The sequence below is a fragment of the Monomorium pharaonis genome, chromosome 6 (assembly GCF_013373865.1).
Source record: "Monomorium pharaonis isolate MP-MQ-018 chromosome 6, ASM1337386v2, whole genome shotgun sequence".
Classification (NCBI taxonomy): domain Eukaryota; kingdom Metazoa; phylum Arthropoda; class Insecta; order Hymenoptera; family Formicidae; genus Monomorium; species Monomorium pharaonis.
In genome coordinates, this window is record NC_050472.1 from 18,187,367 (window position 1) to 18,209,609 (window position 22,243).

The 22,243-nt window shown below is 31.8% G+C and overlaps 2 protein-coding genes across 2 annotated transcripts; both read left to right on the plus strand.

Annotated features, from left to right (window-relative positions):
- Positions 1 to 1,243: 1,243 nt before the first annotated feature.
- On the plus strand, positions 1,244 to 2,047 carry LOC118646377. The gene is made up of 2 exons (XM_036289076.1): positions 1,244 to 1,456; positions 1,529 to 2,047. Exons 1-2 carry the CDS (start codon positions 1,244 to 1,246, stop codon positions 2,045 to 2,047), a joined length of 732 nt encoding a protein of 243 aa, XP_036144969.1.
- A 2,482-nt stretch (positions 2,048 to 4,529) lies between these two features.
- On the plus strand, positions 4,530 to 8,934 carry LOC118646253. The gene is made up of 3 exons (XM_036288747.1): positions 4,530 to 6,179; positions 8,286 to 8,450; positions 8,538 to 8,934. The coding sequence occupies exons 1-3, from the start codon at positions 6,089 to 6,091 to the stop codon at positions 8,654 to 8,656; spliced, it is 375 nt and encodes a 124-aa protein (XP_036144640.1). The 5' UTR covers positions 4,530 to 6,088; the 3' UTR covers positions 8,657 to 8,934.
- The last annotated feature ends 13,309 nt before the right edge of the window (positions 8,935 to 22,243 follow it).

The following is a 22,243-nucleotide window of genomic DNA, read 5'->3' on the forward strand; positions in this document are numbered from 1 at the left end:
ACAATTGTTGTGTAACCACGCAACATTCTGTTACATCACTGGTCGGTTATTGTAACATACAAATAACGGAGTAATATCATATAGCTTCATAACTTTGTTACATCACATATATGAAGTAAAGTTTCGTAACTATAATATAAATAGAGTGTAACATCCGTTATAATACATGTTACTCTCACGTTATAATGCATTTATATTTGGTGTTTGCTGAGATATTGTCGGTAAATTTCGGTTAACTTTCACGAATTAAATAAAATGTGTTTGGATCACTCACAAACCTTTTTAATCAAACTTCATAACTCTACGTACAAACTTCAAACAATTCCGTATAATAATTAACTTAATTTGTTCAATTAATATATTCCGGCTAGGCCGAAATCACACGGTGCGTAATAGGACTGCGGAATAGAGAATGCGTCATTGAAGTATCCAATCAGCGCTATTCCGCTCTTTTTTATCACGCAAGTTTTGTGTGCTATGTTCACATGGTGTGTCAAAGAGATGCAATAATGTATACCAGATAAATATAATTTAGAAATTACAAACTTTATGTTAATAATTTGCTTATTAAAATAAAATATAATCTCTCAAATTGTAAAAACAATTATCATTGTTATAGTATTTAATATTTTGCAATTAATATTTATAAATTCAAAATAATTTTTTGAATCGCTTTAACGCATTACTGTCATTTTTCAACATCATGTGAACACAGCACGCTGAAATTATGCGTAATGCGTCATTGTTTAAATTCTTGATGCTTATTGTTCATTTTAATTGATTTTATTAGTTTCCAAACGTTCATAAATATTTTATAATTGTTTATTATGGATAATAAATTAATGATGGTGACTGAAGTTATTAAGCACCTAACAAATATATATCTGAAAACTCCAATGATGCAATATCGAAAGGAGAAAGTGAGATTAACTTTAATCAAACTATATTTAATTTATGTTGCTTTATCAGAAAAAAAAGTCACACAAAAAAAGTGTATGGGTCAGGCCCATTTATTCAGTAAAGCAGCGGTTTCGTTAAGGTGTTAGCGACAATTTAATTACTATGCTGAGGGAAACTGATCATTTGTTCTATTTTAATTATTTAAGAAAGAATGTTAACACCTTCAAGCATCTTCTTTCAATAGTAGGGCCTGGAATTGAAAAAAAAAAGAAATATTAGAGAGCCAATTGCTTCTTATACAAGGCTGCAAATTTGCTTGCGATATTTAGCCAGTGGAGACAGCATGAGATCAATAGGATACGCATTTCGAGTTTCTGCAAACACTGTTTCGCAAATAATTCATGAAACTTGTAATGAAATCTGGCTGAAATTAAAGGATTTAGTTATGCCAATACCAAACAAGGATGCGTGGACAAAGATTGCAAAAGATTTTGAAGCAATGTGGAATTTCCCTTACTGCATTGGAGCAATAGATGGGAAACACATTTTAATAGAGGTATAATAATTTATTTAGACATTTTTTGTATTTAACATTTATAAAATAGACTAATTTAAAATCAAATTATAGGCTCCCCATTACAGTGGCTTATTCTATTATAATTACAAGAAAGCCCATAGCTTCAATCTTACTGGCATTTCAGATGCGCACTATCGGTTTATTTTGGTAGACGTAGGAGCAGAGGGTTGCCGTAGCGATGCTGGAGTTTTTGCTAATAGCAAAATAAAATCGAGGCTAGATGCAAACTCTTTAAATGTGCCTTCACCTTCTGTAATTGATCAATATGAGTTGCCATTTGTTTTAGTAGCCGATGAGGCATACCTGCTATCATCATACTTGATGCGACCTTATCCAAAAAGTTCACAGCTAGATTTGAAAAAAAAAATTTTTAATTATCGTCTCAGCAGGCCCAGACGAGTTATTAAAAGTGCTTTTGGCATACTTGTATCGAGATGGCGAATTTTTCGAAGGCTAATTAATACTTATGTCTCAAAAGCCGAAAAGATGGTGTTGGCCACGGTCTGCTTACACAATTTCATCATCACTAAGGAACTTAAAAAGCGTCCTCAAGAAAGACTTACAATATAATAGATATGACAGGCAGTAAACAGCGCTTGGCATTAGAAATATACGAAATTAAGTTAATCGAGATGTTAATTAGCTCAAATTGTCCAAAGTTTACAGGGAAAGATTTGCCAACTATTTTGTAAATGAAGGCGCTGTACAATGGCAATGGGAGAAAGCGGCGAATAATGAATTTTAAATGAAATCTGTAAGAAATGTACAAATGGATGTATATTTTAATTAACTACTTAAATAAACATGTAATATTTTTATTTTATTTTACAGTTTTGTATTTTACAACTTTTTTTGTCATAAAGAAGATAATGTTTACATCAAAATAAAATAAGTTTTTTTAAAAATATAAATTATAAAAGTCCCGCCTCTTCTTCTATTTTTAATGCATCCATCAAAATTTTAGTTTCAAATCGCCTTCTACTTTTATATGGCAATTTTCTTAAAATATCGCCCAGTTGAATCAAAAATTCTTCAATATCGTCATTAGTTTTTGTACCTTCTGAAAATAGTTTTAATAAGTCCTTCTTGAATTCAGCATCAGATGACTGCTTCCTTGGACCTAAAACATAATATAATAAGCTGATTAGCATCGATATTATTAAATTGTTTATTATTTTAATTTGTAAAATTACATACTCTGGCTTTGGACTGTGTTTCAAGACCGATAAAATTTTGTGCAGTTTGGACTAAAATTGTAAAAAAAAAGTAAAAAAATTCACACAGAATATTATTAAGCATCAAGATCCGTTTTGATTTAGATATAAGTTACTTCTCAGTGCTAAAGTAAAACTTATCTACTTACGTTTAGTGTGCTCCGTGAAGCTGCTAAAATCGGGACTGTCCCGATTGCGCACATAAGTGATTGGACACAGTAGTATTTCTCGATTGGACACAGACCCGATTGGACACGGACTTAATTGGACACAGACCCGATTGCACACGGACCCAATTGCACACCGACCCGATTGCACACGGACCCAATTGCGCACCGACCCGTTTGCACACGGAAGCGATTGCGCACCCACCCGAATGCACACGACCCGTTTGTACACGGACTTGATTGCACACGGACCCGATTGCGCACCGACCCGTTTGCACACGAACCCGATTGCACACGGACCCGATTGCGCACCGACCCGTTTGCACACGGACCCGATTGCGCACCGACCCGATTGCACACGACCCGATTGTACACGACCCGTTTGCACACGGACCCGATTGGACACAGACTTGATTGGACACAGACCCGATTGGCCACGGGCTTGATTGGACACAGTCTCGATTGCACACCGTCCCGATCGGACACAGTCCCGATTGGACACGGACTCGATTGGACACAGACCCGATTGGACACTACCCGATTGGACACGGACCCGATTGCACACGGACTCGATTGCGCACCGACCCGATTGCACACGACCCGATTGCGCACCGACCCGATTGCACACGGACCCGATTGCACACGGATCCAATTGCGCACCGACCCGATAAAATATATTTTTAAAATGTACTAAAAAATATTCATGGTATATAAGCTCGAAATATTTTTGTATTTTTGTATAATGGCATAAATATTTATTTTTAATATTTTCATAAATATTTATCATAATTATTTTATACTTGGCAAACTCAGACATGAAAATACGTACAAAATATTTATTATAATTTTTTTTTTTTTTTAATACATATTTTATAGTCGCAAACCTATGTGGTGCAGAAAACGCTTTGTGCAAACACACACACACACACACACATGGGGGGGGGTGCAAGGGAGGCTTCGCCCCTCTCCCGCACCCACCCCGTCCAAATCGCTAACCCATGTACTATCTGAAATGCGGAATCGTATTGTGTGCAATCGGGTCCGTGTGCAAACGGGTCGTGTGCAATCGGGTCGGTGCGCAATCAGGTCCGTGTGCAAACGGGTCGGTGCGCAATCGGGTCCGTGTGCAATCGGGTTCGTGTGCAATCGGGTCCGTGTGCAAACGGGTCGTGTGCAATCGGGTCGGTGCGCAATCAGGTCCGTGTCCAATCGGGTCTGTGTCCAATCGAGTCCGTGTCCAATCGGGTCTGTGTGCAAATGGGTCGTGTGCAATCGGGTCGGTGTGCAATCGGGTCCGTGTGCAATCGGGTCTGTGTCCAATCGGGTCTGTGTCTAATTAAGTCCGTGTCCAATCGGGTCCGTGTCCAATCGGGTCCGTGTCCAATCGGGTCTGTGTCCAATCGAGTCCGTGTCCAATCGGGTCTGTGTGCAAATGGGTCGTGTGCAATCGGGTCGGTGCGCAATCGGGTCCGTGTGCAATCGGGTCCGTGTGCAATCGGGTCCGTGTGCAAACGGGTCGTGTGCAATCGGGTCGGTGCGCAATCAGGTCCGTGTCCAATCGGGTCTGTGTCCAATCGGGAAATACTACTGTGTCCAATCGCTTATGTGCGCAATCGGGCCTCACTCGCTAAAATCTGACACACTTGACTTTATTTCTAATATATTCTCTTCCCTATCCTCTTCATTTTCCACTGAACGTTTGTTGAAATTGGAGTTACTGCAACTTGCTTCGTTACGATCGAGAGCATGTAACGTATCTTTTGAAACATTACTTTTAGAACTGCAAAATATATGTATATTTAAAAATAATTATCTATTTTATATGTATTGTAAATTGTTGGTATAGAAATTGTAGAATCGTTGAATAGAAATTGTAGACTTACGGCCTAGAATCATTGAGTCATTTAAGAATTCCATTTGGTCATAGTACCGAAAACCATCTTTCTTTTTCTCAGTTACTGGTGCTTCTGAATCACTGGGTATATCATTCTCTTTATTTCTAGCTTTCTTAGAGTCACGAAGGTTTCTCCAGCGCTTTTTAATTACCTCCACTTCGAACTTATCTAAAAATTTGTAAATATATATTTCATAAAACATTTTTACTACAAAAAATATACCTACATTTTAAATATTAAAATAAATATTACCGTTTATTTCTTTTTTAACTTCAAGCCATGCTTCTTTGACAATTAATGGACTTTTTTTTTTTTCACTGGGATGGTGTGATTCCACAGACAAGGTCTTTTCATAACAGCATTTAGTAGCAATTCATCATACTCAGCCCAGGTTTTATCTTCTTTGTTTCGGGTTTTTTTCTTTCCAACAGATGAGCAAGGTTGTTCATCATTCTCACTAACGTCATCGTTAACCACTTCTTTTGACTCTTGAACCATGTCTGCTGGACCAGTAATAATTAACTTACTTTTACGACAAACTTAGTATAAACTACAGATTATGTGTAATGAAAAATAAGGACACACACGCATATTTAAAGAAACCAAGAATAAACTAATCTCTAAATAAACAATTAAATTTGTCGAAGTAAATGTTTTCTTTTGTAACATCAATATTTGCGAAGCATGAATGATTCAAATAATTATAATTTTTTGGGGGTAGCATGTAGCTACAATACGTGCATTTGTAATACTTGAACAAAAAACAAACAACATTACTATAGATCTACAGATATTAAAATAATTTTTAAATAATATTGAATGTTTTTTTATATATACTTACATTAGAATCTGCTTCATTCGTTAAAAGATCACGCGACTCCATCATATCCATATATTATCTTTTATATGTTCTCAAGTAACAGAACTGATTTTATACACATTTTTTAAATGTTTATAAAACGTATCTAACGTTTTGTGAACGTTTAAAAAATGTTTATAAAATTAGTTGTGTTACTTAGGTTAACCTCAACCGACTAGAATACAACAGACTGAACGCAATAGTACTCTTTTATTTCGCAGCACCTACACTGCCTGACACAATACGGATTGCGGAATACCGCTGATTGGTTGCTTCAATGACGCACTCTCTATTTTGCAGTCCTATTACGCACCGTGGTTGCGTTCTTAAATTGGCAACGGATGTAGCTAGATATATCTGTTGCACAGTTGCATTCTTAAATTCTCAACAGATGTAGCTGAATGCATCTTATTGTGCATTATTGTGAGTGTTAAGTGTAGACACGTTTATTTTAATCTAAAAAATCAAACAATAAAATGTTATTAATTGAAGTTGATTTTGCAAATGAACCATGGCCAATTATTAAAGACATTGTATCAACAAAAATGTACGAGCGATTTTGCAATGGTAAGTATAATATATTAAATTAGTATAAAGTTAACCTATTGTATAATAGAAACTATTTTTACGAATATCGGTAAATTATTATTGAAATAATTTCTTATGTAGATGTGTGAACAAAAATTGCATTAATTCAGAGTGTATTCTTTTTTTCCAATGTGAAAGAGAAAGATTCCGAATTAGCCGTTGGCATGTCTAGACATTAATATCCGCGTATATACTTAATACATATATTTTAGTGTAATTAATTAATTATCAAAATTATTTTGATTAAATATATATATAATGGGAATACTATTAATGATTATAATTGTTAATAATAAAGCTAAAATAATATCACAGTTGAAAGTATTATTTGTGAATGTTGTTCAGTATTTTATAGTTTATACTAATGGAAAACTGAAAAATTTTAGAAAGAAAAATAAAACTATAGCTGCTTTTCATCAGAACTTAAATAATTCTCAGTTATGACGTCATAACTTACAAAGGGACCTTACGGGTCATCGATTTTTTTCATACTTATAGGATTTGAAGATCAGTACCCGGACATCAATTTCCTAAATCAGTACGATACGCTTCTCAAAAATACTCGAGAAAATCGACTTTGAAGATTTCCGATATCTGTAAGTACAGAAAATTTTGACCTATTGTCAGAGTTGCTCGTAGTCGAGCGCACAGAGCTCTAGTTTCGTAAGCGCGGAGTCGCTAGTTCGATTCTCGCTCTGGCCTCAACTTTTTTTTTAAGTCAATGGAATTTTTTTAAATCCTATATCTTAATATTTATCAAATTGAAACGCTATTTTATTTTTAATCATCACTTGCTTGAAAATGCGAATATTTATAATAAATTAAAATTGGGTACAAAAATGGAAAACGTCTTATTGTTAAATTGCAAAAATAATATTGTTCAGTTATTTTATCGCTTACATTTTACGCTGTATCTTTAACACGTTAGTTGGAGTTTATAAGTCGAATTTATTGTGAATCGATTCTCATTCTCTCGCATCTAGTCGTGAACAAAGAACAGCCTTGCGAAAAGTGGAAGAAGTATGGGTTCCGAGAGAGCAGATGCTGTGCTATTCGCATTTTACCATTAGCTTTCGAAGCAGTAAAAACTGTGCTGTGGTGCGGTCAGTTTAATTTGTTAAAATTATAGAATAACAGTTATCATGTCAGACGTGAAGTCTGTTGATGAACCTGCCCTTTCAATTGTACGAGAAGAGGCACTTGAATAAAATCTATGCGAAGACAATAAAAAATTAAGTTTAAAAAGTGCTATTATTTATTACGAGCAGCTTCTTGCACAAGATGGCCTTATCACAGAAGAATCTTTAATGTTTTCCACCAATTTTCGTACCAAATTTTAATTTATTATAAATATTCGCATTTTCAAGCAAGTGATGATTAAAAATAAAAAGATGTTAATTTTTATTTAAAAAATAACGAATAAATATTTAATAATTAATTAGCGTTTCAATTTGATAAATGTTAAGATATAGGATTAAAAAAAAATTTCATTGACTTATTAAAAAAAATTGAGGCCAGAGCGAGAATCGAACCAGCGACTCCGCGCTTACGAAACTAGAGCTCTGTACGCTCGACTACGAACGGCTCTGACAATAGGTCAAAATTTTTTGTACTTACAGATATCGGAAATCTTCAAAGTCGATTTTCTCGAGTGTTTTTGAGAAGCGCATCGTACTGCTTTAGGAAATTGATGTCCGGGTACTGATCTTCAAATCCTATAAGTATGAAAAAAATCGATGACTCATGACCCGTAAGGTCCCCTTGTTAGTTGAATGCACATTCCTTTTGCATTCTCACAAATGAGATTGAACTGAGTTTATACCCACAATCTGAGCGATTTCAAATCTGCGTGCTTTACTGAGTCTTGCATATTTACTTTAAAAGTGAGGCTATGTATTGCGATAACTTTGTCATTAAAATAAACATGATCACTCGCATGTTTCTTTAAATAACTGAGTAATGATGCTATGTGAGTATAAAATACTCACATTACAGAGTGACTCAGTTTCTCTTTAACATAAATGGAAAGCAGCATATAACAATGCAAAAATATTTTATTGTATAATATACAAACATAATTTTCAGATACAACACTAAGTAAGGATTATCACGAGATGCTATTAAAACAAAGACATATTTCTTATTCACCAGTCTTAGATAAAGGTACCTTAATAGAAATGGATATTACTGGTGGAAAATACAAATATAAAGAGTTAATAACAGCAAACATGTTTCTACGAATGCATAATGGTATAAAAAATAATATTATATTTAATTTTTTATATTTAATTTTAAGTTATAAAATAAGTTAATAATAAATTATAAACAATTTTGTAGATACTACATTGAAAGAAGATTGGAAAGAAATGCTTTCACTGAAAATGAATATAAAATGTGAAAATGATGAAATGGATGAATTTATCTGTACTGATAAAAATAAAAATAATACTTCCTGAATGTAGTGAATCTAGTTCATCCACCTCATTTATATATACTCCGTCGGCTTTAGATGATGTTCAATGGCTACCCAAAAAAACGTGGTTTTTCATCGAAGAACGTTTCAAACGTGAAAAAAAGTTTCAGGATCCTAAATCTCATGTTGATAAATATTGGAATAAAATTCTTCAGTTAATGATTAGTAATGGTTATACGGAGTGTAAAGAAAAAGGGATACATGGCTTAAAAACAAAATTTAAAAATCTTATGGTTACCTACAGAAGAAATGCAGATAAAAGACGAAAAAAGACGGGAGAATCTTCAATAAAATGGCCATATTTTGACCGTTTTGATGAAGTTTATAGAGAAAAGAAAAATGTGAATCTACCAAAAACATATTTGGCAAGTACATTTACTACAACTCAAAAAAGAAAGAAAAATGACATAGAATTGGCTTCAGCAGAAAACAAAGAAAATGAAGATGAGTTAGATTCAGATACAGTTGAAGTTGAAAATGCACAATTTCTTGATAATTATACAGATGATTCTTCATCTACTAATGAAAGTACAGTACGAATGAAGAAAAAATGACTTTCAGTAAACGAGAAAATGGTTGAAATATTGGATAGGAATCTTCAAACAAAAATAGATCAATGGCAGAAAAAAAAAGCTCTGAAAGAGTTACAAAATAAAGCACTTATGTACGTAGGTGACTGCATAAAATCTTTATGCAATAAAAAGGAAGACAATAATAATTAAAAATAAGACAATTTTTATAAAATTGAACATTTTATTAACAATTAATTAAAATTAACATTTTTAATTAAAATTAACATTTTTAATTAAAATTAACATTTTTATAAAATTGAAAGCTATGTTTAATAAAGTAAGTGTTACAGCGTGTAAAAAGTTAAAAGTATATGTTATAAATGTAACTTAATGTTTAGTCCGTAAGTATATGCGTAAACATTAAATTGATCTAGTCATAAGCTATTAATTTAGTAATTTAAGTAATATATCACAACATAATTTTTAAAAAATATATTAGCTACTAAATCTTATTTTTTATTAAAAATTTTTTAAATAACTTTTCTGTTGCTTAAAAATAAAAACGCATTAAAACAGTCACGCAAGCACTAACGGTTGACATATATATAATAAAAAAAACACGAGAAAATTTTTGTTTTAACTACAGTAAGATATTTTGTTAAAACCAACTTTAAGGGGATGCTGGACTGCTTCTCAAACTTGATTGGGGTCGATAATGTAGAGTCATTTGTGCACATCATTAATGAGATTTCATATATATTTCTTTTATAGATTTGGAAATTCTTTTCTAGAATTAAAGTACACATATTAATTATACACATATCAATCTGTGAATTGGATTTTATATCGAGAAACAAAAATTTTTTTTCATATTACTCTACTTACCGACTTTTCCGAATCCACACTCACACATACATACAAGATTTTCATTAAAAGAAATCATTATACTGAAGCGTCTAAACTCATTTCTAAAAGCACAGAATTGTTCTTTCTTTTAATACAATGTGCGAGGCATGCTTGTTTTGTATGTACAAAGTCTAAAACTTTTATACGCAGCAAATGTTTTCACGAGACGACTACAGGAGTCGATCACAAAACTGTAATTTTTTAATTTTTGTTCGTTTCTTATATAAACTTGTGTACTGCGCACTCCGTTAGTGTCTATATTTTAATTCTGGAGAAGGATTTTTAATTCTGTGTAATCAACAAAAAGATTTTTTAGAAAAACAATAATCGCGTTTAATCGGTAAAACAGACCCATCTCCAGCATCTCCTTAACAGATTCAGTAATACTTGACTGCAAGATGTCTATTTATAATCTAAAAATAGAGAAATTCTAAAGATTATTTTTTGTTTATTATGAGATTACCCACATAGAAATAAAACCTCCAGTAGATGTCGAATGGACGTCTGCCATGGAAGTTTAAACTTCCAGTGGACGTCCATTAGACGTCCAATATAGAGCCATTAGAAATCCACAGTTCCGCATTGTGACAGACGTCCATTAGACCTCCATTAGAGGTCGTCAAAGAGGTCTATTAGAGGTTGTGTGGATCATTAATAGAGGCTTCACAGAGCCTCGATGGATGACTGACGGACGTTTCGTGGATCATTAATAGAAGTTTCATGGAGCCTCGATAGATGATTGACAAAATAAAAATTTAAAATAAAAATTTTATTTCTTTTAAATTATTTTTATCAACAATACATACTAAATTTAGGACAACTTTTTATTAATTAATTAAATTTAAATTATTTTATTTTATTTTATTCTTACTTGCCTCTGGTAGGTTTTGAACCCGGGACCTTAGGATTACAAACCTTGTACTCTATCTGCTATGCCAATTTGACTTATCGATATGGGTACTTGTTATTGTCTACATATACATATGTTATAAACTGACGCAATTATATTATTTTTTATAAAAGCAATTAAATTTTGCAAAACATTAAAAATAAATAGCATTAATTTATTTACTTATTAATTTCATTGTTAAATTTATCTTTTTCCATAACCTTAATAATTTGATGGAAATTGCGATTTATTTAGCATTAATACTTTGAAGCGTTCAAATGGTTAATTAGATAATTTTAGCTATATAGATCACATATATTCTAAGAAAAATTGAATAGTACATTTATTATTCTGTTTTTGCATTTAGTACATGATAAATTTAGATTTTGTGCATTTTTTTGTGCGCAGTAATGGTAGACAAACCGTTATTTTTGAAAACATTATCTTTATGATAATTTTTTTTAATATCAAATGGATCTCTCATTCAGGATGTTATAATGTTGTCTGATTTCTGAGTCAACTACGATGCGCATGGACGGCTCAAAAATCGGACAGCATTGTGATATCTTTTATGAGATATTAAGCTGATATCATTTAGCTGTGATATCATAAGGATAACATTTTCAAGAAACTTAAATGAAACTCTTTCATGAGATATCTCAAAGACCTCTCTTAGTAGACGTCTCTGATAAATGTTACCATTTGGACACCATTTCCAAGATATCTAAATGTTTTCTTAAAAAAGTTCTTTTAAAGTTTTCATTCTGACAAGCGTGTTGTCTGGGTAACTTCTACCATGAAAATAAATGTTCCATACAGCTATGGAAGTTTAATGGATACCTAATGGACGTCTATCTAACTTCCATCATGGAAATAATGTTCCATAGAGCTATGGAAGTTTAGTGGATCCCTATTAGACGTCCATCTAACTTCCACTATGGAAGAAAACATCCAATGGAGCTATGGATGTTTAATGGATTCCTAATGGATGTCTATCTAACTTCCACCATGGAGGTAAATCTCCAATGGAGCCATGGACGTTTACTGGACCTTTAATGGACGTCTGTCTAACTTCCACCATGGAGGTAAACCTCCAATGGAGCCATGGACGTTTACTGGATCTTTAATGGACGTCTGTCTAACTTCCGCCATGGAGGTAAACCTTAAATGGAGCCATGGAAGTTTACTGGATCCCTAATGGACGTCTACTTAACTTCCGCCATGGAGGTAAACCTCCAATGGAGCTAAGGAAGTTTACTAGACCTCTAATGGACGTCCATCTGACTTCCACCATGGACATAGACATCCCATGGATCTATGGAGGTTTAATGGACGTCCATTGGACATCCACTGGATGCCAATTTCTATGTGGGTACTCTGTATTTGTTGAGTATAACAGATTATAGACAATAAGACAGGCGAATGCAGTAATATAAAATATTAATACTTGTATTAATAGTCATTACTTTTTATTATATTTTTGTATTTATAATAAAAACTTCGTTTATTGTTTATAATAAAATATATTTTTTTCTTGTCTTAAATATGGTTATTGGTGATACCATATACATACATGTTAATGCAATTTTTATATATGCAATAATAATTAATTTTATATTACAACAAATAATAAAATATGTTAAGTATATCAGAATTACTATTTATAGAAAGAATTTTGTATCAAAACATTAAATGTAATATAATAAATGTTTTATTATACTAAAAATTCTATACAAAATAAACAAATACAAAAAAATAAACAAAATAAAAATAAATACATATTCCAACATTTTATTTATTAATAAACGCTTATAATTATTGAAACATTTTTATTTTTTATATAAAAAAGGTAAGTAAAATAAATATCTACCCAAGCAGAAATGGCAAGTCGAATTGACGTTGATTAGACGTCGATGGCGTCTAATCAACGTGGATTCGACTTGCATTTCCGACTGGGTAATTATTCAAATAAATTTACATGTGCAGTTATTATATACATTAGGGAATGTAAAATAACATTTCGTTTTTCATGAGCTTCAGTGGTATCATCTGGGTCATCAAAGAAATACTCATCATCATCGACAGCCATATCGAAGTACTCATAATTTTCCCATAAATCATTATACTTTATGCAAATGTTGTGTAAAACACAACAAGCTATGATAACATTAGGGTTTTCTTGCAAGTTGCTCATATTCAAAAATTTCAATCTTTGAAAACGTGCTGTTACCCAAATAGCACTGGATGTTCCAAGGACGTCCATGTTAAGTACAATTCAGGTCCACATGTCCATGGACATAAAATGGACATTCATAGGATATCCATTATTGGAATTAAAACGGATGTTCTATTCAGAACGTCCTATGCTCAATATCTTATTTATGTCCGCACTTGGATCTTACTTTTATATAATTTATCTTTATTATTTTTATTATGTAATCTAAAAGAAATATTGTAAATTATATATATATATGTATTATTTACAATATTTCTAATTAACATTAATTTATAAATAATAATAAATTATATTATTTTTAATTTTTAAAAGGTTTATTTTAATTGTTCTACTTTTAGATAGAATATGAAATATGTAATATGAAATAATATGTATTATTTTTTTATTTATTATTAACATTATTAATTATTGGTATTTTTTTAAATGTTTGTTATAATATATTATTGTTTCTTTTTCATTTTTGTTTCTTTTTCTTTTTTTTTCTTTTTTTTCTTTTTTTTCAAAAGAAATAATTAAACCATAATAGATCCAAAATTTGGTTTATTTCGGACTTTCTATGAATGTCCGAAATTGTGACAAACTTATATCCCATGGATGTCCATTAAAGGACTTTCTATGAACGTACAAAGTTGTGCCAAACGTATATCCTATGGACGTCCATCGAATGTCCGACGGACCTTATTTGGACTCTTAATGGATGTCCAAATGTTCAGAAGCGGATATCCATTGGACATACACTGAATGTCCTTGTGCTATCTGGGTAGTATTCCAAACGCACGTTCTATCACTGATTGTTTTACTGAAAGTTTTGTATTAAAATTTTTCTGTGCTTGGGTTAAGTGATGATTATCTCGAAAAGGGCACATTAGATATAATTTTAAGGGATATGCTGAGTCCGCTATAATATGTGTATTATTTGGTATCACATTTGGTTGTTCCAAAAAATCAGAAATTGGACTGTTACGCCAAACGCGGCTGTCATGAGACGAACCAGGCCAACCGGCAAAAAAATTGCATTACTGTCACATATAGCTTGTAAATTAACTGAATAGAATGCTTTTCGATTAATGTAACTTTGCCGATCTTCCTTCGGTGCTGGAATAGCAATGTGTTTTGCATCAAGTACTCCAATTACATTAGGAAATGAATTATTTCCTCCAATATTGTTAAATTCTTCTTTTATAATATTTAATTGTTTTATAGATGGCCATTTTAAATAAACCTCAGCTAATTCTACAATTATGTGAATAATTGAATGGCTGTTTCTTTTTGAAATATCAAATATATTCCCAGTCTCTCGAAATGAATCTTGATTAGCAAGAATCCACAATGTCAACAATAAAGCTTTATCTGTTGAAACAGTTGGACGTCTATCATTAATGCTTAGTCTTTTTTGTACTCGTCGCATGTGTATTTCATTTCGTAGAATCTGCATTAAAAAAATTTACAGTTTACTGGTGCCGGGGTGTACTCGAGCGATGCTGACTTGTTGAGTGTGATTGTGGTTAACGCGGCGATACGACGATTCTGAGTTTCAGCGCGATCCAGACCGTCCACCGAGCGCAAGGAAGTCTTATCGCTGTATCTTGCTACATGAGGCACAAGATCTATTTTATCCTTTTTATTTTTCCATTAAATATTGTACTAAATTTACAATTTGGCAGTAGAAAATATTGTACAGCTATATTTTGTAATTATTTTCAATAATATGTAATTGATCATTTCAGATATTCAGTTTGCAAGATTGAGGTTAGTCTGCAAATTTATAGCAAATTTAATAAAACCATTAATTTCAATATGAGATTACAGTCATATAATTAAAATATAATTGTTGCATAACATTTATGTTTTATCTCAGTTACATGTTATATTTATATAATATAACTATAACATTGTATGAGTGGGAAATTACAATTAACATAAACGTTACATGTAACGCACATATTATATTGCATGTTACTTCCCGTTTTATTGTGCCAACATTGATGTTACGTAACTGTGTTTGCTGGGTAAACTATATATACTAATACTAAAAAATAAAAATAAATAATTCTAACTAAAATTACCTCAAAAGTTTTTTTGGTTAATCGAAAATGTGATCGAAAAGTAAGATCGTCCATGGAAAGACATAGTTTATCAAAATTGAGTACTTCTAATATGTTTCTTTTTTGTAACTAAAAATTTAAGAAACTTGTATTAAATATTGACTATAAAGGATTATTGTTATTGTTACTATTAATGTTGTTATTATTATTATTTGTTCATTGATTATAATTTTAAATAATAAAGCTAAATAATATTTACAAATAACATCCTCGTATTCATCAGAAGATAAAGAATCTTCAAAAAATAATTGAGATGTAGCTATTGTGAGAAAACCTTCTATTGCTCCTATTTTAGAAATATCCATCTATATATAGATGGATATTTAATTTATAAATTAAAAAGAATTTACAACAATTATTATAATGTCTCAATTATATTTAATACACATTTATTCTAATAGCAAAAAACATTAACACAATATTGAGAATAAAGTAAAAACAATATTCCCAATAATATTTAATATTATAAAGTGGACGCTTCATCTTATTTAGCCAGATTTTAAGCAGCAATTAGTTCAATATTGGTTCAACGCTTGGTCAATCCCAGTGAACACAGTAATATACCCACACAGCACACTTTATCCTAGGGATGTCCCTGGGATGTCATTTTGGGATATTGCAATATCGTTGGATATCCGTGGACCGTCTGCGATATCCGAGGGATATCCAAGGAATGCACAAATGTCCACCGATTTGATATCCTGTAGATATCTCAAACGATATCCAGAGGATGTCCAAGGGATTTCCTGAGATATCGTAATATACCCTAGTAAAAAAATTTGTTAGAATTAAAAAAAATTTTTTCAGAATTTCTGATAAATGTTTCGATTTTTTATAATTGAAACGTTTTTCGGAAAAATTTTAAAAATAAAAAATTTTGATTAATTAAAAAAATTTTTGAATATTTCTAAGTATTTTTGAGAGTTTCTAAAAATTGAAAAAAACTTGAACAAAAAATAAAAAATTCTAATTATTTTTACGGCAATTTTGTAAGAGAAAGAAGACTATAATATAACATGTTTCAGCCAAGCCGTCGAACCTGTTAAAGCATGTTTAATAGTTTAATATCTCTATACCTGAAAAAACGGTCACCCATCCAAGTGTCAACCCTCGCCGATGTCGCTTGACTTTGAAGACCGTAGGCATTCTAACGCTTCGTGGTGATCCATAAACACTTCTTGTTTATGGATTCATATTTGTTATAGATCATTACAATAGATGTTGTCAGAAGGATAAAACATGTACAGTTAACTTATATTTTTATAAATAAATATGAAGTTTTACCATTTTTTCTACTTTTTTTACTATTTTTATATATGCGCGCAAAATAGTATGTAGACTAACTTATTAAAAAATCTGTTTTTGCTCTGTTTGTATAAAATAAAAAAATTTTTTTAATGTCATTTTTTATAATTTTTTAGTATATGTAGCATATTATTAATATGCCACATTGTTTCCATAAGTGTATTTTCTTTATGTTCTGACGTTTTAATCTACGTTTCTTAAAGATTTAATTTACGCTTCTGTCACTCTTTTGTTACATTATAATTAACTTTCTCTTTACACTTGATTTATGCTTCATTAATTGTAGAGATAAAAAAGATATGATGGGATATTATTTGGATGTAATAGGATATCGTAAGATATTAATGAATATCTTACAATATCTTATAATATTTTAAGATATTTTTTGGGGATATCGAAATATATTAATAAGATATCATAAGATATCTTAAGATATTTTACGATATTTTAAGATATTTTTGTAGGATATCCCGGGAGCTACTCATTGAGATATCCGTGGGATCGCCTTCGTCTGTCTGGGATAATTTGGGATATCCTCAGGATAAAGTGTGCTGTGTGGGTAGTAGCAGTGTAACAGCAATGTAACCGAATATAACAGGTTATGTTACTCTGAAATTACACGTAACTTACATGTAAGTTACAATTTCCGACTCAGCAATATAACATGTTATAATTACATGTTATTTAACCGTTACACAACAGTTACAAAGAAAAATAAAATAAAATAAAAATAATTTTTTTTTAATTATTTTTATCAACAGCACATACTAAATTTAGAATAAATTTTTATTAATTAATTAAATTTAAATTATGTTATTTTTTATTTTATTCTTACTTGCCGCTGCTAGGTTTGAACCCGAGACCTTAGGATGACGAACCTTGCACTCTACCTGCTACGCCAATTTGACTCATTGATATGGGTACTTGTTATTGTCTACATATACCTATATGTTATAAACTGACGCAACTAATATTATTTTTTATAAAAGCAATTAAATTTTGCAAAACACCCAGGTAGCAAGCCTACGTCATTTTGACGTCCCAAAATGGTCATATCTGGTCATATGTCGTCAAAATGACCATTTTTTTACATGACCTAAAATTGATGTCATGATGTGACGTCATTTTGTAGTCATATTTCAGTCATGATCTGACAATTATTTTCCCAGACAGCACGCATCCAAAATCGGGACATAAAGACGTCATTAAGACGTATTTTAGACACGGTCTAAAGCAGTGTCTACAATGAGATTTAAGGCGTAAGGCATAAGCATATTATATAAGCATATTATATTTAACTTTAAAAGAACTTTTTTAAGAAAACATTTAGATATCTTGGAAATGATGTCAAAATGGTAACATTTATCAGAGACGTCTACTAAGAGCGGTCTTTGAGATATCTCATTGAAAAATTTCATTTAAGTTTCTTGAAAATGTTATCCTTTATTATTAAGGTTATGGAAAAAGATAAATTTAGCAATGAAATTAATAAGTAAATAAATTAATGCTATTTATTTTTAATATGTTTTGCAAAATTTAATTGCTTTTATAAAAAATAATATAATTGCGTCAGTTTATAACATATAGGTATATGTAGACAATAACAAGTACCCATATCGATGAGTCAAATTGGCGTAGCAGCTAGGGTACAAGGTTCGTAATCCTAAGGTCCCGGGTTCAAACCTACCAGCGGCAAGTAAGAATAAAATAAAATAATATAATTTAAATTTAATTAATTAATAAAAATTTGTCCTAAATTTAGTATGTGCTGTTGATAAAAATAATTTTAAAAAAATGTAATTTTTATTTTATTTTATTTTTCTTTAGTTGCAGTTTAAAGATATCCGATTTAAGAAATCTTTTAGATATCAATTTTATGATATCTTTCTGTTCTCAAAAAACGACGCATTGGTTAACATTCTGACATTATATGTTATCTTTTAAAAGTCTTTTTATGTTATTATTTTCAAAAACAGGATATCTTTTAGAGATCTTTTTGACAACATATTGTTCACGTCATTCCATGACGTCAAAATACGGTACATTTTATGACGTCAGGAATTTGTGACATTCGACCGTCATTTTAACGTCATAAGGGCGTCATTTCGTGAAAGAATAGTCAGTAAATGACCATTTTAGGACGTCAAAATGACGTGAGCTTGCTACCTGAGCATATTAAAAATAAATAGCATTAATTTATTTACTTATTAATTTCATTGTTAAATTTATCTTTTTCCATAACCTTAATAATTTGATGAAAATTGCGATCTATTTAGCACTAATCTTTGAAGCGTTCAAATGATTAATTAGATGATTAACTATATAGATCATAATTTTAAGAAAAATTGAATAGTATACATTTATTATTCTGTTTTTGTTCAGCACATGATGAATTTAGATTTTGTGCATTTTTTGTTTGCAGTAATTGTAGACAAACCGTTATTTGTGAAAACATTATCTTTATAATAATTTTATTTATTATCAAATATCTGTCATTCAGAATGTTATAATGTTGTCTGATTTCTGAGTCAATTACGACGCTATCGTTCTGTAATAACATTGAAACGAACGTGTTATGTTACGATTATACAATTTTTGTTGAATAACTGTAACGCCAAAACGATGTATAACAGCTATATCACTTGCTTATAACAAATATTACGTAACAGGTTATTTCCATGTCATATAGCACCTACATATCACAAGACAATAACAATGTTAAATTACATGTAACTTCCATGTTATATTGCCGCTATAAAATGTGTTCACTGGGAATTTTGAACCCATTAATTTTTCATATTGGACATTAATTGAATTTTAATTTGGAATTAATATTTTATAACCAATTTTAGCGTTACTTCCGGAAATATTGAAAAAAACATTGGCCAATGCTGTCCCAATATATAACCCACCAAACACCAAGTTACATGTAACGTACCTGTTAGTTGTAATTTCCCACTCAACAATGTAATTGTAATATAACACGTGTGTTATATTGCAATTATATTATTGAGTGGGAAATTACAACTAACAAGCACGTTACATGTAACTTTGTGTTTGCTGGGAAGCAATGTTTATCCAATATTAGCTAATTGTCAACATATTTTTGCTACTATATATATAGGATAATTACATTTACTTTAAATGTAAATTAATGTACATAATTATATTAACTATTATTACTCTTATTATTATTATTGTTATTATTACACATATGTTAATATTATTTATAATTGTTAATAGACATAATTCCATAATTAATACTTTATATTTACTATTGAATATCCGTGCAATAATAAGATCCGTCTAAATCATAATCAACATGCCGATTTTTGGCCACTGTTATTTTCGTTTAATCTAAAATAGTCTGAGTTAGTCTACATCGCATATATGCTTTCACCCTTTAACTTTCAGCAGTTTCTTGAACTGGGATGCTAAAAATTGCAAGCAACTTCGGCAGTTCTGCTTGCAACTCGAATTTAAGAACGGCCAAGATTAAGAGGATGCTGGACTGCTTCTCAAACTTGATTGGGGTCGATAATGTAGAGTCATTCGTGCACATCATTAATAAAATTTCGTATATATTTCTTTTATAGATTTGGAAATTTTTTTCTAGAATTAAAGTACACATATTAATATCAATCTGTGAATTGGATTTTATATCGAGAAACAAAAATTTTTTTTTATATTACTCTACTTACCGACTTTTTCCGAATCCGCACTCACACATACATACAAGATTTTCATTAAAAGAAATCATTATACTGAAGCGTCTAGGCTCATTTCTAAAAGCACAGAATTGTTCTTTCTTTTAATGCAATGTGCGAGGCACGCTTGTTTTGAACGTACAAAATCTAAAACTTTTATATGTAGTAAATATTTTCACGAGTCGACTACAGGAATCGATCACAAAACTGTAATTTTTTAATTTTTTTCGTTTTTCATATAAACTTGTGTACTGCGCACTCCGTTAGTGTCTATATTTTAATTCTGGAGAAGGATTTTTAATTCTGTGTAATCAACAAAAAGATTTTTTAGAAAAACAATAATCGCGTTTAATTGGTAAAACAGACCCATCTCCAGCATCCCCTTAAGAAGTACATATGCCTAAAACGGAACACACCCATAGCCGAAAGTTGCATTTTGTGCCGATAGTATACGGAGTAGATTACGCGCTTTGCTTCGAACTAATGGTTGCTACGTGAAAAATGTATAGAACCTTTTTTGTAGAGAATTGTTCGATCTACAATTTTTATAATAACCATAATTGTCGTCTGACCAATAGAAAGCGAGATATTTGCGAAAAACCGATTTTTGTGACCTTTGACCTCGAATAACTTTCGAAGCAAACACGATATCGATGGGGACTTTCCGCACGTTATTAATAATGCTTCCATAAAGATGCAAAAATTTAGCTCAATGGGACTTTTTCAGAGGTAACGGCCTTTTTTAAGCTAAAATGACCGTATTATGAGCATAGCATAATGCTAAGACTCCATGTATGCGATGAGCTCCGGCAAACACACGCGGAGACCAATCAGAATTCAAGCGCTTGCTGTGACTTGCCGGAACCCGACCTGCGCCTGGTTGCTGATTGGTCATCGCATGCGTTTGCCGGAGCTCATCGCAGACATGGAGTTTTAGCATAAGACCGATGAACCAATCAGTTCTCAACATAAAGTCGCCATATTGATATACATAAGATGCTTATTGGCCTAGAGCTTTTATGTTATGCTTATGCAGCTTATAGGTCTGTTCGCGTCACATGCCCCAACATGCTCCTATTCACCCCAACGCACTCCAATACGTTGATTCCGATGACGCCAACCTATTAGAATGCGTTGGAGTGAGTAGGAGCATGTCGGGGCATGGCGACGCGAACAAACCATATGTCATTTCTGGTCTGTTCTTTCTAGCTGCACTGTTGCACTGGTGCAATAAGTTAGAATGAGAAAAAATATACTTGTCTTACTTTAACTTATTGCACCGGTGCAACATTGCAGCTAGAAAGAACAGACCATTCGTGTGTGATGGCCCTAAAGGGCCATCTACAATGGAGTGTTTTAGCCGTAACAGCACTAAAACTACGGCAATGCTGTCTAGAATAAAAACGACGTAGCAATAACATACAAGTCGGCCATCAAAGAAAGGCAACCAAAAACTAATCCCGAATGCCCCAACGCTCATCATAAACACGCAATGAATTGGCTCAATGTTTGCTGTAGGCTGTAAACAGTAAAGCAATATGAAGTGGAGACATTTTCTACGACTACTGCTACGGCCTACGACTCTCCATTGTAGATGGCCCTTAAGACCAGATCTACAATAGGTGTAGTAAGCCTTAAACCCTAAGGGCCACCGCACAAACTTTTCCATAACGCGTTATGTTACGTTAAGTACTCCATACAAACCTAAGTTGTACTTAAAATTTAACTTAAATCAACGCACAAAGAAATCCTTAACGTAAGAACTTAAGAACTTACGTTAAGAATTTCTTTGTGCGTTGATTTAAGTTAAATTTTAAGTACAACTTAGGTTCGTATGGAGTACTTAACGTAACGTAACGCGTTATGGAAGAGTTTGTGCGGTGGCCCTAAGACTAAGGAATTAACCAATT